General features: G+C 42.2%; 2 protein-coding genes across 2 annotated transcripts; both read right to left on the bottom strand.

Annotated features, from left to right (window-relative positions):
* Positions 1–2,584: 2,584 nt before the first annotated feature.
* On the bottom strand, positions 2,585–3,526 carry LOC141931009 (olfactory receptor 2D2-like). The gene has a single exon (XM_074842617.1). The coding sequence runs from the start codon at positions 3,524–3,526 to the stop codon at positions 2,585–2,587; it is 942 nt and encodes a 313-aa protein (XP_074698718.1).
* A 6,888-nt stretch (positions 3,527–10,414) lies between these two features.
* Positions 10,415–11,380, bottom strand: LOC141931008 (olfactory receptor 5AR1-like). Its single transcript, XM_074842616.1, has one exon. It carries the CDS (start codon positions 11,378–11,380, stop codon positions 10,415–10,417), a length of 966 nt encoding a protein of 321 aa, XP_074698717.1.
* Between the last annotated feature and the right edge of the window lie 4,424 nt (positions 11,381–15,804).

Genomic DNA, 15,804 nt, shown 5'->3' with positions numbered 1-15,804 from the left:
TTTCCCCCTGTGCATTGATTTATATATAGATACACTGAATTTCATTAGCCATCCCATTGCTCAGCCTCTCCTCATGCATGACTCCCCCGAGAGCATCTCAGGGTGCAGACCCCTGCCCTGTGCTGGGCGTTTCTTGATTCTCCCCGTGCTCACACGGGCTGGCTCCAGGTTGCATCAAGGAGCTCACGCCATGCACCACTTCTCTGATGATTCAGGCAGGTGCTCCATGCCAAGAGGTTCTCAAGGAGAAATAAGGTGTTAATGTCCCCTTCCCCAGCCTGAAGTAAGAGGTTATGAACTCCCCTAAGCCTGCCAAGATGTTGGCTTGTGTGAAGAGTGAATTCACTAGGACTGATAGTGTTTTTCACAACATTCAGCATTTTTAACACATTAATGCTATTCAATACCCTGTCAAAGTGAACTGTTTTTAAGCAGCAGCATGTGTCAGAGATGCAAGGCTGCGACACAGTAGGGGACAGGGCTATGTTTTGACACGTGCAAGGGAGGAAGATGGAGGGTAAGTGTCGGGATGAGCTGTGGATAGCTGCAGGTCAAGTCATGCTTTTACTGACAGAGCTGGTGACGGAGCAGACCGCCTCACAGCCTGCAGCCCCTCGAGCAGCAGAAAGCAACTGAGAACCATCAGCACAGTTGGCATTCATGAACTGGGGTGGTTCATGTGGGTCAGGACCCTGATGGCAGCTGTAGGTCATAGTGGTACTGATCAGCCTTGCCTGGTGTTTTCTGCCCCCCTGCCACATCCACGCTCACCCCCTCCTATGGACTAGGACCACCCACTTTAGGGGCCCTTCAGGCATTCCCTACACCTCATTGTGGGTGTGCCTGCCTACATCTGGCTCCTGGACAGACCTTGGACCTGTGCTGTAGATAGTTTTAATCCTGGATGATCAAATGTATGTACACTGTATTTTGTCTCTAGCCACATTACCTTTTGCTTCTGACTGGACCCCCTGGATGAACCCTGAATCTGGTTCATCATCTGCCATGGCTGTGGCTGTTGATGAACCCCTTGTGATGTCCCAGGCACTTTTTGCAAGGTGTTGAGTGACTTCTGCCAACCAGAAGTTGTTGGCCAGGGGCAGCTGCTCTCCTGGCTCTGGTGGTGTGATGCACAGAGCTGTTGTCCTTCAAACTCCACCGGTAACTTCTGGACCAACTGAGTGGAGGACTGGAAAATTGTATGCCAACCCATAAACTCAACAACCACCAACTCCAGGGTGTGGAATAGTTGTGACAAACTAAATGGTTTTAGAAGTGCTCACTGCCTTTAATAAAGAGAAAAGTTTTCTTCTCCTTAGTGTCTGTGAAGTTGTCCCCGGGGGCTTGTTAGGAAGAATGAGGTAAGTTTACTATGAGCTTTCTAAGAAGGTTTCAAGATCATTAGAGGCTTCTTCAAGATGCCCAGAAAGGCTTGTTAAACTGATGACTCTTGGGTGGCTGCCACCCAGGGGAGTTCCTTGTTTTGGGAAGGGGAGAAGTGTAATTTGTGATGGAAATAGATTTAATGACTTAGCTGATGTTGGAGTTCAGGCCTGCTGAGAGGCTTCCAGTGGGTCATGCTATGACTATTGCCTCCATCTACTGCTAGACAAGGCCTCTTATTTAGCCTTGTTAAGGGTTAAGAAATCTCCTGTTCTCCCTACATGTACAGTTCATATGCATTTGTTTGCCTTCACTAATCAGGTACTTTATCTTTGCCTTATCTTCCCTATCTTTCACTCATGGGAAGAATATTTAAAAAAAAGCTAAGGAGTCCTTTAGGTGTGGTGGGAGCCTGGGCTGGTCTAGGAAAAGGCTGGTGTCTGGTTCTGGCTACACTACCCCTTTTCTGGCTTACTCTGCACTGAATATCTTTGCATTTATCTTTGTATTTACCCGCTAAAGGCTTCATCTATCCAAGGGCTCACTTACACTGTCCCAAGAGACTGCAGAAGGTGCAGACTTCTCCAATACATAGCCCACCAGGTCCAAACTCAATTCTGGGATAGCTCAGCTGACATAATTCAAGGCTAACTAATGCTCCTGGAGGGTCTTCCTCTGGGATGGTGCGGAGCAGCAGGAATATCTGTCTTCATACCTGTCAGTCTCTGCTGGGCTGTGAAAAATGAGTTGTTCACCAAAGTGGCAACACATCCTACTCCAGCAAGGACCTGGGCTAGCTGTCAGACCCAAACCTTCCCTCTGGCCACCCTCAAAGGTGGCATATAGCAGTAGGGGTAGACATCTGGCATGTGACCTTCCCCCAGGGGACAGCAATCTGCCCAAAAACCCAAGCAAGGAGTTTGTCCACTTCTATTTTAAATGAATTGCCAGAGTGAGGCAGGCTGAAGTCACAATGTCTTTAATTAGCCTCTGGGTTTTAGGCCAAATCCCAAACTTTATTTAGAAAGTTATTTGTATGCAAGGTCTTTTTGTTTAGGTGCTGTTGAATTTAGCACATCTATAATTTCATCTCAGTCTTTGTAAAAATAGGTCTAGGACAATTGCAGGTGGAGAGATAATCACGTTTGAGTATTGTTTCAACTCACAGAACTAAATGCAATAGCACCTTTGAATACAGCCTTTAAATAAACAGGGATTTGGGTCTATTCATTGCCCTTCTAAGGGCACACTTCATGTCCTTGTTCCTGAGGCTGTAGATGAGGGGGTTCAGCATTGGGACTACGATGGTGTAAAACACTGCAACCACTTTGTCCCTGTCCTGTGGAGGCGTTGACTTAGGATTCATGTATATGCAGAGAGCTGTCCCGTAGAATATGGTTACCACCATCAAGTGAGATCCACAGGTGGAGAAGGCCTTGGATTGCACATGTGCAGATTGAATCTTCAAGATGGCAGAAAGGATGTGGATGTAGGAGGTGACGATCAGAAGAAAGGGGATGAAGACTATGAGGATGCTGAAGATGAAGATGACCAACACCACAAGAGCAGTGTCAGCGCAGGCCAAGGCCAGCACTGCTAGTACTTCGCAGAAGTAATGGTTCAAGATGTCAGGCCCGCGGAAGGGCAGCCACAAGGTGAGGCTGTTGATGACCATGGAGAGCAGCAGGCTGCTGGTCCAGGAAGCCACGACCATGTGAATGCAAACCTTCCTGTTCATGACAGCGGTGTAGCGCAAGGGGTGACATATTGCCATGTATCGATCATAGGCCATGACCCCAAGCAGGACACACTCTGTCATGCCAAAAGCCAGAGAGAAATACATCTGAGCAGCACATCCAGAGAAGGAGATGGTCCTCTTCTTGGTCAAGAGGTTCACCAGCATCTGGGAAATGTTGCTGGAGATGTAGCAGATGTCTAAGAAGGACAGGTTGGCAAGGAAAAAGTACATGGGTGACTGCAACTGGCTATCAGCTCTGATCACTGTAATGATCATTATGTTCCCAACAATTGTGAACAGATAAAAAACCAGGAACACTATGATAAGAACAGTCTGTGTCCTTGGCTGGGAGGAAAGGCCTTGAAAGACGAACTCTGTCACTACACTTTGGTTTTCCTTGGCCATTATTATTCCAGTGGTTTAACTGTCAAGATATGAAACAGTAACAAAGTCAACTCAAACCTGTTGCAAAATAAGTGTAACAAGAGCTTATATTTCTCTCTGAAGGGGAGAGAATCTGCTGTGGAAAATAATGTACCAGACACAACATACCATCCATTTTATATTATCTATTACGGTGACCAGAGAAATGAGAAAATGTTGAGAAAGTTTTCTCATGGTACATTTAGCTGAACCCCTGTTCATGTTGGTTGCAGGCTAATCACACAGATTTAACAGAAGAATGCCTAATTTATACATATTTTAATGCCCAACAGAGTTACTATTCTCTTTAGAAAATCAAAATTCACTGTTAGATCAAAAGATTATGTATTAAAATCCCAGTTATCGATATCCTTTCTTAACATAGGAAGAAACATGAAATATATGTCTGGAGTCCTTCAGACACTCTCATTATGACACAGATCTACCCTTTTGGACAAATATTCATAGGCCTCTATCCTTTTCCTGCAATAAAGCAAAATTCAGCACACAGATCACATCTAACAAATTAAATATGTCCAACCACCTTAATGTATATCCAGGACCTTGTGGCATTTTCATCGCTATAGCTCCTACTCTTCATGTTCTGTCTTTACGCAGTATTGTCTAAGATGTTTTAAGGCTTTACCATGACAAGAAAGTTTGCAGGTAGTATATGGTGACAGTTGCTGGATCCTGAGTCTTCATGCAGTAAAAAGAGAGTAGCAGAATGCCTACATTAATAACGCTGTGCAAAGACACTAATAAATGTCACTTGATATGCTGTAGGGTATCTGAGACTTCTGAAGGCAGCTGTCACATTTGATGCAGGGATGTTGGAGGGGTTGTGCTCCTCTGGAATGAAAATTGGACAAATGACAGGTCACACCAGGATGTCTCAAGTGGTACCAGACTGCTGTGGCTGAAGAAATTATTTGGATGCCTAGTTGATACAGTCAATGGACTCTAAAGGGCAATTCAGATGACCAGCTAGTAGGTGATAACTTTATCTATCTCAACTTCTCAGCTGTTTCTGAGAACCTGAGTAGACTTCTGGACTTAACATTGACATCTGATTTATTCCTTACTCATGACAGAAATTTAGATGTATAACTTACATATAAATGTTTATATGTAGGTGCCTAAATCTGATGCCTTAACCTGAAACTGAATCCTATCCTGTGTTTTTAAGACCAAGCAGACTCTCACAGCCTGAATTAGTAATTATGTTGTCAAGGGAGAGCATTGCAAAATGAAGCACCTTTCCAAAACAGAAACTGTTCTGGAAGGGAGGTTGAGAAACAATCTTAAAAAGCTCAATTCAAGGAGGCGGTTTGCCTCAGCCCAAGATTGCTGTCTCAGGTAGGTGAGATGGCAGAGCTACCACAGCAGTCTGTACAACAGCACTGCAGCCCAGGGAGCCCAGCCTGCTCAGCACCTACCTTCTAGTCAGCCAAGGCAGGTGCATCCCTCCTGACTTGAAAGGAAGGATTAAGGTGCCGAAGCATCGGTGCTTCTTACCGTACACTACAGTATCCAAGACATCTGTATGGGACAAGCACATGTGATAAAAGAGCTGCAGAGGATTGGTGTGAACTGTATCAAGTAGCTTTTCAGTGGCACCTGTGCAAATGTGGCAGTTGGCTCATATATCTAAACACCTAAATTTCAGTGAGATGGGTTTGATCCCTGATGTTTAATGAGATTAATCCAATTGTTATTCAAGACATGAATTCTCTAGACTAAGTGGACTCTATCCGTTATGATGTCAACTATAAGAACCTGAATAACATGAAATTCAGCATCTTTCTTAAGATGGATGCAGAACTTGAAAGACATCTTTCTCTCATTAAGCACATATATGCACAACCGTTTTAAAGCCTGTGCCAACATGAACAGCTACATTCAACTTCTGATTCTGTTCAGGCATTTATAATTTACATAACTACACTGCGTAGGCAAAGATCAATTAAATTTTGCCTTCAATAAACCAGTTGTGGCAATGTTTTTGATGAGTATCATACCACATTAAAAAACATTCTTCAGGATCTGAAAACTGTAAGCCTCTGGGAGTGAGAAGGGAAATTCAGCAATAGCATAAATAACTAGAGGGGGAATTTCTATAGGATTTAGTTTTCTAAATACTTTGGAGTATCTGAGACCAAGTGGCTCATGAGAAATTCCATGGACTTGAGAGCTGTGCTTCTAGATCACTTACACACTTCTGAAAATCCTCTCCTCATATTATTGACGTTAGTAGATAGCACAAGCTCTGAACTTTACATCTTCTAATTTCAAAGCAATTTGAAGGATGAGAGTCATTTAGGTTTTATAGGTGAGAAAAAAGTAGACAAAAATAAGATAAGTACTTTGCTCAAGGTTGAAAGAGGTTTCTTAGAGAAACCATTATCTTATCATGGCATATCTATCAGCAGGGACAAACATACCCTGGACATTCTCATATAGACCAAAATACCTTGAAATAATCCTGACACATCTCTGTTCAAGATTTGTAAAATTAAAGAATGTTCTTTCTGTACCTGAAAATGTTGAATCTGCAAGAAGGTTGAAACTCATCCAATAACAGGAATACTGATAGCAGAATACACAAAAGAAAATTGCAGACACCCTCCCCAGTCTCAAGAAATGTTAGATATTTGTAGGTAAGAAATAAATGTGGAGTGGCTTGGTCCTTCACAAAGATTTAACTCATTCAAAGTGATAGCAAAGTAGTGGAAGAATTGAAATCACATTTTAAAATTTCACTTTTGAGACACCGTAACTAATTTTAAATGCCAAAGGGAAGTGGTCCCAGAGGTAACATTGCAATTACTTCTTGTAAGCACAAGCCCAAGTATACTTTTAAGTATTTAATCATAAACAATTGTAGTTGTAAAAGTTGTTAAAATTGCCTGTTCTCTGTTCAAGTCTTGTTGAACTGTACGTTACACTTCAAATATTAAGAGACAAAATATTTTAATAGATCTGTGGAGTTTTTAAAGGATTGTTTATACGTGGAATTTTATCCAGTTGTTCCTATTTTGAGTCAAATTACTTCTGTGAGGGTGAAACACATCAATACTCCAATTTCATTCTGAAGACATCAGGAGATGCAGAATCTGATACATCTCATAAGGTGAAATCCTCCTCAGATGTCCAAAAGTTAGTTGTCTAGGTCTAAGCTACTGACTTTCTGTATAGTTAACAGGGAAAATAGCTGTTTTCAGAGCACAAGGGAAACAACGCTTCCTCCACATTCAGCTCAGAGGAATCAGAATTTCTAGAGAGTGACTGATATCCGTTTGGGAAGAGGAGGATAAATACCTATATTTGGTCAAATGACTTGCCAAGAGCCAGTGGGGTGGGAAGGCACTGGTGGAATGGACAGTCTAGATAGCTTCCCCAAGCACCAGGTAGCCGTCTCTTTCCCGTCTGCCTGGACCCAGGACAGATAGCTCAAGAATTCAGAAGACATTCTGAGGGAACTGCACAGGATTCAGCAGATAGTTGGTTTTTTTAACTTCAGCCATCTGAACTGCAAAAATCTGGACTCAGTTACTAGGTTTGTTTCATGTTTCCTCTAAATGGGCTGTTTTCCACTGAAAGTCTTTTTTACTCTCTTAAATACTTATGCACACACAATATGTGAGATGAGCTGTTTAGACACAGTGCAATCGACAGAGCCAACATAAACACTGAGAACAAGAAGATTAAAGACTAACACAGAACTATCATTCACCTTGGACTGCACGCACATACATATGCACACACACGTGGAATAGTGTTTATTACTTTGGTGGCAATTCATAGAATCATCATAGAACAGCCCAGGTTGGAAGGGACCTTGAAAGATCATCCGGTCCAACATTTTGTGGGAAAGGGAACCTAGATGAGATTATCTAGCACCCTGTCCAGTTGCACCTTGAAATCCTCCAGTGACGGGGACTCTACCACATCCCTGGTGAGGTTGTTCCAGTGAATGATTGTTCTTCTGTAAACGTTTCTTTCTTATGTCAAGATGAAATCTCTCCCAGTGCAACTTGTTGCCCCCTGTCTTCTCCATATGGCCTCTGTCCTCTTTGTAGCCACCCTTTAAGCACTTTGTATTTTCATATATTAGAAACTATATTTCCTCTACCTGGGAAGGTGTGATTCCTTGAAAACTTACTATCATGTAAAGCAGGTATTTCAGCTGATTCAGAAAGTGAGGTTTATGTTTAGTTCTTTCAATTTGGACAGCAAAGGGAGGGGTTAAATGGCATAGGACAGCCCTTATCAGTGGGGTCTTAATGAGTTCCTCAACTTCTCTTAAAGAATCACTCCTCTTACAGAGATTCACCCTCTCACTGGTATTATTCTGCTAATTCATGACCAAAACTGAACCTTCTTGCTACTACTTCCTGACTCCACTTTAGAAGCTGCTAGGGCCTTGAGGGCACTAATAGGACTTAATGGCCCTGACGAGTCTCATCTGGACCACTCCACACACATGCCCCTCCCTGCCCATGACCCAGGAGCCCCATTTTAAGCTCAGTCTAGGGCTATCAGCCCTTCCTTGACTGTGCTGTGTCTCTGCCTCATGGATGGATGCTGGATCAAGAGTGAAGCTTTGTCTCCAACCCTGTTCCTGGCCTATCTCCCATCAATCCTGATGGTATGCTGTGGGTAGACCCTGTATCTAACTCACTGCTTGCTGGGGCTGTTAATGAAGCCCGTTGCCAGCCCTTGGCTCTGCCCACTGTGTTCAGCCCCTGCAGGTCTATGCCCCAGGAGCGAGGCACTGCCTGCGCCAGCATCCCCCTTGGCTCCTTGCACCCCCCCATCCCTTGGGGACCAGCTGGCCCTTGCAGTTCCCTGACAGTAGCCACGTGGATGTGTTACAGGAACGTGCCTCTGCTTCTAAACTTCCTTGGACTCTGAAATAAAACACGGCTCAGTCTGTCTAACCCAGGTATGAAATACCCCTGATTATCTTCAATATTAAATCCCTTTCCTTTCTATTCACAAAACTTCTTGTTTTTAGGGCTATGCTCTGATGTTCTGTTCCATCTCTTCTTAAAGCTGTTTCCTTTCTGTTCCCAACCTACCACACACAGTGGCAGTGACCAGGAGCTCTCATTCTACTAGGTGTGTGTATTTCCTGCTGTCTGTGTGGCCACATGGATAGATTTTTATTATGTTTGATGTCCCAGCTGACTATGGTGAAATAATTGCATTGCTTATACCTGGCATGTAGCTGCATCTCTTCCCCAAAAGAATTTCTAAGCTTTAAAACCCAGTTGTTGGCAGAATTAGTCATAAATACATAGTTCATCATTGTGAATACAATTTAATAAGAGGATGGGACCAGCTGCAGTGGTCAAGCCAAACTGACCAGCAGCCTGCTTAGAGACCACCAGCTCCTTTTAACACCTCCCTTCTCTCATTGTCCCCCTCTTGCTCTTCCCTTACCAGCCATGATACCTCAGTTTCTCCACCAATGTCTCCTCCCAGATAAAAGACCCACCCTGATCACTTCCCCACGTTCCTTCCGGTTTTGCTACATTCACACCTGATTTTGCTATTCCTGATACCCAGGTAAACTAGACCCGTGGTGTTTCTGGTATGGTTCCTAGGTACTGCTGGCCTTGTGAGGGTTGGCTGCCCAAAGGGTGCCCAATGCTTGCCCTTCAACCATCTCTGAGGTCTGTCCACCTCTAGCACCTCTGGTGCCCTCCTGACCACTGGTGAAATCTGTCTATCTGTCACGGTGCTGTTAATTTGACACTTCCTCACTGTTATTTGTTATGTCCAGTGGTTTCTCATGTCATATCCAGTAGTTTTTCATGGTCCATTCAGTGAATTTGATGTCAAGCTAGGAACTAGTCATCCTCCAAAATATCTTTCCTGTGATGAATGCTGTGTCACAGGTGTGTCTGAACCACTCTGTTTCTGCATGGCTAAGAATCATGTCCCTAATTTTGTGTATCTAACAGCAATTCATATTTACTTGGCTCTGAGCACTTCACTATCAAAGGGGTGAAATTTGTATCTCCCAAAGTAATTTTTCCTAAGTGTGGCACATAAAATACTTGTGGGGAAGCTCTTCCTGAGGCAAAAGCTCTCCTTTTCTCTGATCCTTATAAGGGGTTCTGTTGATGTGGTGTGGTCTAGCACTGGTTCTGCTAATGAATAAGTGTTTGTGAGTGGTGATCCATCATCTTAGATGACACTTTCTATTTAAATCCCCAGCTGGGACTTTTTCTTGTTTGTCTTTTTAAAATAGATGGGTTTGCTGTATCAGCAAAGGGTCCTATAAAGATGTCACATAGAATTGATTGCATCGAGCTGTGTCTGCTGAGGAATGCACATATGTAGCATTCATTTATTTGATCTTAAAACAGCACTGCTCATTAGTAATGTTAAACCTGGCTTCTGCAAACCCAGACCATACTGCCAATTGGAAATGCTCCTGGTTTCAAACACGTTAGCCCAGATTTATTTTTAGCAAACATCCATAAGGACCTGGATCTCCTCTTTGCCCCATCACTCCCTCTTGAAGATCTGCCAGAAGAACTAAATAATGTGAGGGAAAACACAGCTCCTTATGGAGTGACACAAAGAACAGCAAGTCTTCAAAGTAGGGTGTGGCATGTGGGAAAGGAGTGCACGTGAGGCTTTGAGTATAATTGGTGGGTTTAAGGGTAAAATCAGACAGTATAGCTACACCCTGACAGAGGAGAAAGAAGGCAGTGGCTCACTGTATCTTGTAGCAATGACATGCACAAGCACTTGGGTCCTCATGATTATTATCTTCTTTTTGCTTTCAGTTTAAATGGTCAGCAGCCAAATGGAGACTGAAATTCAAGAATGTCCAAGTTTATTTTGCTTAGTTTATGACACCTCTTTACCTGTTTGATTTCTAAAGGAAACAAGTACTTTTTCTAGGAGTCTCTTGAGACTATCCTTCACCTCTGTGTTCCTCAGGCTGTAGATCAGGGGGTTCAGCATGGGGATCAGCAGGGTGTAGACAACAGACACCACTTTGTCCTGGTCCAGGGTGTAGCTAGAACTGGGGCGGAGATATGTGAAGATCATAGTCCCATAAAAAACTGATACTGATGTCAAATGTGAAGCACAGGTGGAGAAAGCTTTGTGCCTGCCTTCCGAGGAGCAGATCCTCAGGACAGTGGTAAGGATATAACCATAAGAGACAACAATGAATACTAAAGTGCTGAGTGTAATAAAAGTAGCAATGGTAAAAAGCACATGTTCATTGAGAGTAGTACTGGAGCAGGAAAGTTTCAGGAGTGGAGGAATGTCACAGAAGAAGTGATTGATGACATTAGGGCCACAGAAGTGTAAACTGAACACGGAGCTGACAAGCACTGTTTCATTCACAGTAGCTACTACATAGGATGCCACGGCCAGTTGGACGCAAAACTTTTGAGACATGGTGGCCATGTAGAACAGAGGGTTACAGATGGCCACGTACCGGTCGTAGGCCATTGCAGCCAGCAGGTAACACTCAGTGATTATGCAGACTCCACAAAAGTACATCTGGGCTGCACACCCTGGCAGAGAGATGGCTTTCCTTTCTTCAAAGAAGCTCACTAGCATTTTGGGAGCAACTGCTGAGGAATTACCTAGGTCTACCAGAGAGAGGTGGCAGAGGAAGAAGTACATGGGGGTGTGGAGTCGGGAGTCAAGCCTGATTAATGCAATCATGCCAAGATTCCCCACCAACGAGGTGACGCAGATCAGAAGGAACAGCACAAAGAGAATGACCTGCAGCTCCCAAATGTCTGTGATTCCCAAGAGAATGAACTCATCAACGGTTGTCTTGTTTCTTCTGAACATTCCCTTAATGAACCTGAATCTTTAAGAAGGAGAGAAATCAAAGAACATAAGTAAGTTACAACTCTGGTTAGAAGAATAAGTCATAATGACATTGTGAATGTCAGGCAGGCATGTAATAGAAGAAAATTGGATGCTGCTTTATTTTAATGGAAACCTAGTTGTCTGTTAGTATGCAAGAACTGGATGCTTAACTCAGTTCTCTTGAGAAGCTTGCTGTTATCCATTTAACACTTCTGTAATGACAGTCTCAAAGAAGGATTACTTTTGTTCCATTACCGAGATTGTTCCAGGAAAGAGGAGAAACTTGTTATTCATTCTGATCTTTTTTCATATTTCTGGCTTAGTTCTATTGTTAAATTTTCTCAAATGCTTATCAGTGTCTATGGTGGAGGAACAACAGGACGATTCTGGTTATCTGCTCTGTTGTTCTTAAATGGTGGAGTAATAAATTGCTCTCAGCTTCTAAGGATAACATTTAAGTTGGCCAGTGCAGTTCTGAGGAGAAGTCCTCACAGGAAGATACCCCCAAATTAAAAAAAAAAAAAAAAAATTAAAATCATCCATGTAGAAAAGCAGCTCGTTAAGAAGCAGATGATTATTTTGTTAAAGTTTATTTGCTAATTCCAAACATAACCAATCAAAGGAGAAGACAGGGGCAGAGTAGTCATGGGCCCTGCCCTGCGTCCCTGAACCTGTTTGTGCTAATGTCAGGAGGAAAGTCTGTGTGTCCTGACAAAATCAGACTTGTTTTGTCCAAGGTTAAGAAAGGAGTTGCATATAAATTGAAGGAAACATAGGAGCTGACACTGAAGACAGAATCCATCTCGCCCAACTTTATCTACTGCTTAGGTAGATAACTACATCTGAGGTAGCCATCTGAGGCTTCACTTACCATCACAGAAAAGAAGTAGGCACTTTAAGGCAAAATTCATGTAAGCTATTTAAAATTTTTACTTACTTTAGGGTGAAATGAATTGCCTCTTAGAGGTACTGGTTCCTCATCACTGCTTATAAAGAGCACACAGTGATTAGATAAGCTGTAGAAGCCTATCTCTGTAGGGGATAATATTTAGTCAGACAAATCAGAGCATCATACTTTATAGGCATGTTATTTAACAGCATGTCTGTGGGTGAAACAAAGGAAAGAACACTGTAACCTCATAATTACCTTTTCACTTCTCTTAAAACGTCGACTTCAAGAAACTGCCTCTCTTGTTTTCAGACTGGGGTCCTGTTTTGACGTTTCTCTTTGGAGTTCTGTAGAAAATGAGCTGTTAATTCCAAGTGCATTAAATGAACGTCTGAGCTTGCAAGGTGGAGCTTCTTACTGAAACTACTGAATGACTGAAATACCTTTTAAGCTGCTGCTATTTGCATTGTATTGAGAGTAATTGAGTGCACTTTCAGACAGTTACAGTAGTTCAACTGATTAGCAGCAACTTGCAGAGCCCAACAGCTTGATTGCTAATCATTCTCTGTGCTGTAGGAAATTCTAGACAAGCCAGCTATGCTATTTGTAGTGACCAACACTACAGTCTGTATTACAAGTTGATGCTTAATGTTAAATGATTCTTCTTTTGCTGTAACCCCACGTTTCACCACTCATCAAGCCAATATTAGAAGTTCTGAGGATTTTGGTGGTTTGAGATTAAGACTTAGACATGTTTAAGTCTTAAACCAACCCTGCATCTGCTGTAACCACAGAGAATGGCTGAATTGCAGCTATCACAGATCTGCCCCAGCTGAGGGCAGAGATCTCTCTTGTGAAGTACTGACCTGAATGTCATTTTTCACTCCAAGTACAAACTTCCAGGAGCAAGAGTCCAAAAGACTCCACATGTTAGGAAAAGAAGCCACATGGACATTCACATTGTTCTCCTATTTTCCAAAATAAGAAAAAGAATCCAGATCAGGTCAAAACAATTTTTCTCTCTATGACCACATTTTTTTTTTTAGACATTGCTTTTAGCATTCCTTATATCAAAATTCATTAATATTTTTCTGTTGTGTATATGAGCATAGACTGCAATTATGTGCATTCTGTGTGCAAAATTTAAAGTACAGAGTAAGGATAGAGAATAAAACAGTGACACAAATATTTTATAATATTTCAGGCTATGGATTTTTTTCCTACCTTGGAAACTAACGTTAAAAAGGTTGCTTTCTTTTCTTCAGGAGCAAATGTTACTAGAAAGCTGGACACAATGGCATTTAGAGAAGCTCTGACTACGGATCAAGCTGTTGGCACATTCTGCCCCTCTGTCTGGCATCGGCTGCAGATGAGGTGGAACACACAGTCAGCAGGGGAATGGTGAGGTCTTCACAAGCAATTTTCACAATCAACTTCCCTTAAGTGCTGTAAGTGTCCCGGAGGGATCCCACTGAGTGATGCAATGATTGCAGTCTGCTGAGGTCTTTGATTTATGAATACAGACCTCATTAGGAAAAAAAAAAACAACAGTGGAAAAAAACCTCCAGAACATAAGCAGAGGATTCATATTCTTCTGTAGGTAATGTTAATGCTTATTTTGACAAGAAGCTGGAGCTTTCTTTTTGTGTTCTTTTTACATAGACAACATTTTTCTCTCTGGCCACAGATCCTCTAAGTCATGGGGTCATATGGAGCAACAGGCTGCGGAGGATTGTTGGTCTCATGCAATGATCAGCCTTTATATGAGAACTAGAGGGACCTGACTTGAAGGGAGGGTAATCATTATTTCAAGTTTTTGCTGGCCCTCATGAAACAATACCAACATGTGCAAGATGAATTCCAGTCCACATTCTCCTTATTCAATCTAAAGATAGTTTACATCACTGTCAGCCTTCCTTATTGGACCATTAAGACTTATTTTTTCTGATTTACAGTCTGTAATCATCTGAGATAGTTGATTAATACTAGACACATGACTGGTCTCTGAAAGCACGATTGGATCAGAAGAGAGATACACAGTCCTCTCCTGAATTCAGCCTATATAGAGCTATTTGAGCTCTGGATACTTTAGGATTTGAGTGATTATTTCTCTACACAGGAGTAGTCTAGAAGTTAGGCTTAGTCAAGTAACTTTTAATTAAGTTGAGTGATGAACCCCATAGTACGAATATCAAAGGAAATAGCAGAGATGAGTAACAATCCAAACGTGCTAATTTTCCCATATTCCTCTGGAGGGGCTTTCCCACCCACATCATTCCCCCCCAGACCAGAACATCCATTGCATCCCTGCCACGTGTCACGGTTTAGCCCTTGCCCAGCATTTCAGAAGGTCCAAATACATCCATCACTGGCTACTGGATGCTCTGTGGAGCTTTCCCATCTCTTCACAGACATTTTGTTGAAATGGGAGAAATAAAAATCAGTTCTGCCGTGGTGTTCTGCTTCCCTCCGCTGTGACTATTTTGGTCAATATCTAGGGTCTTGCCTCAGGGGCGTCATCTGTGAACTCATACCCCAGAGCTTCAAGCTGTGTTCTGCCTAAGTGCAGGGGGACAGGGTATGGGGATGGGAAGGGTAGGATCCATTTTGTATCATTTCAGAGGCATAAAATTGAGCTATGCAAGCCTAACCTAGCTGTCTGGGCTTATTTTATAGTCAGTGTAGGAAGGGGGAGAGAGACCTGCAGAAAGCAATACACGCCATTTTCCTTAGAAACTTATTTTACAATGAGATGAGTTGTCCTTTGGAAGTGACTATTCCTTGCCAATGATAGCTAGAAGAACCCAACTAACTTATATTAATAACTTTCAGATGCCTAACACTAGTTAAGATGAATTTTCATGTGGTTTTAGGGTTCTTCTGACCTCTGGAGCCTCTGAGGTCTGGTGGTGTGACCAACACAAATTGCATGCCATATAAAGTTGTCTTCATCCCATTTAGATGTTATTGGACACTACTGAGAGGAATGTCTCAGGTTCAGATTAAATGAAACTAAGACCTTAAGCCTATGAACATATATATGCCCTCCATTGCACACATGAACTAGATATAAGGAAGGAAAAGACAAGCAATGCAAATAAAGCTTTTTAGTTGGAGAAGAAAATGTTGAAAGTTACACAAGTTTCCCCACAGAAAAATGCATCAGCTGCACATTTGTCAAACAAGTCAAATATCTGCTAGTGAAGAGCAGTTGAATTGAAAGATTTTTTTATTGTATCTGTCCACCTAGATAGTTGCTTGATATTCTTATTTTATTCATGGTCAATATCACAACTCTCCATGAAAGAGAAAATAACTACTTCTTAATATAAGTAGTAAAGTAACAAGTTAAACTGCTCTAAATCTTCATCTGGGTGTATTATTTCTGTATGATATAGGGACTTTAGCTAATGAGAACCAGCACCTTTTAATTTGATATAATCTTGTTACCAAAAGTTCTAATGACTGCCAGAATTCCATTTTCTAAATTATCGCAATTACTTCAAGGTGCATT

Source organism: Strix aluco, chromosome 16 (assembly GCF_031877795.1).
Source record: "Strix aluco isolate bStrAlu1 chromosome 16, bStrAlu1.hap1, whole genome shotgun sequence".
NCBI classification, from domain to species: Eukaryota; Metazoa; Chordata; class Aves; order Strigiformes; family Strigidae; genus Strix; species Strix aluco.
Note: the sequence above shows the minus strand (reverse complement) of the source record. Positions and strands in the feature narration are given on the sequence as shown.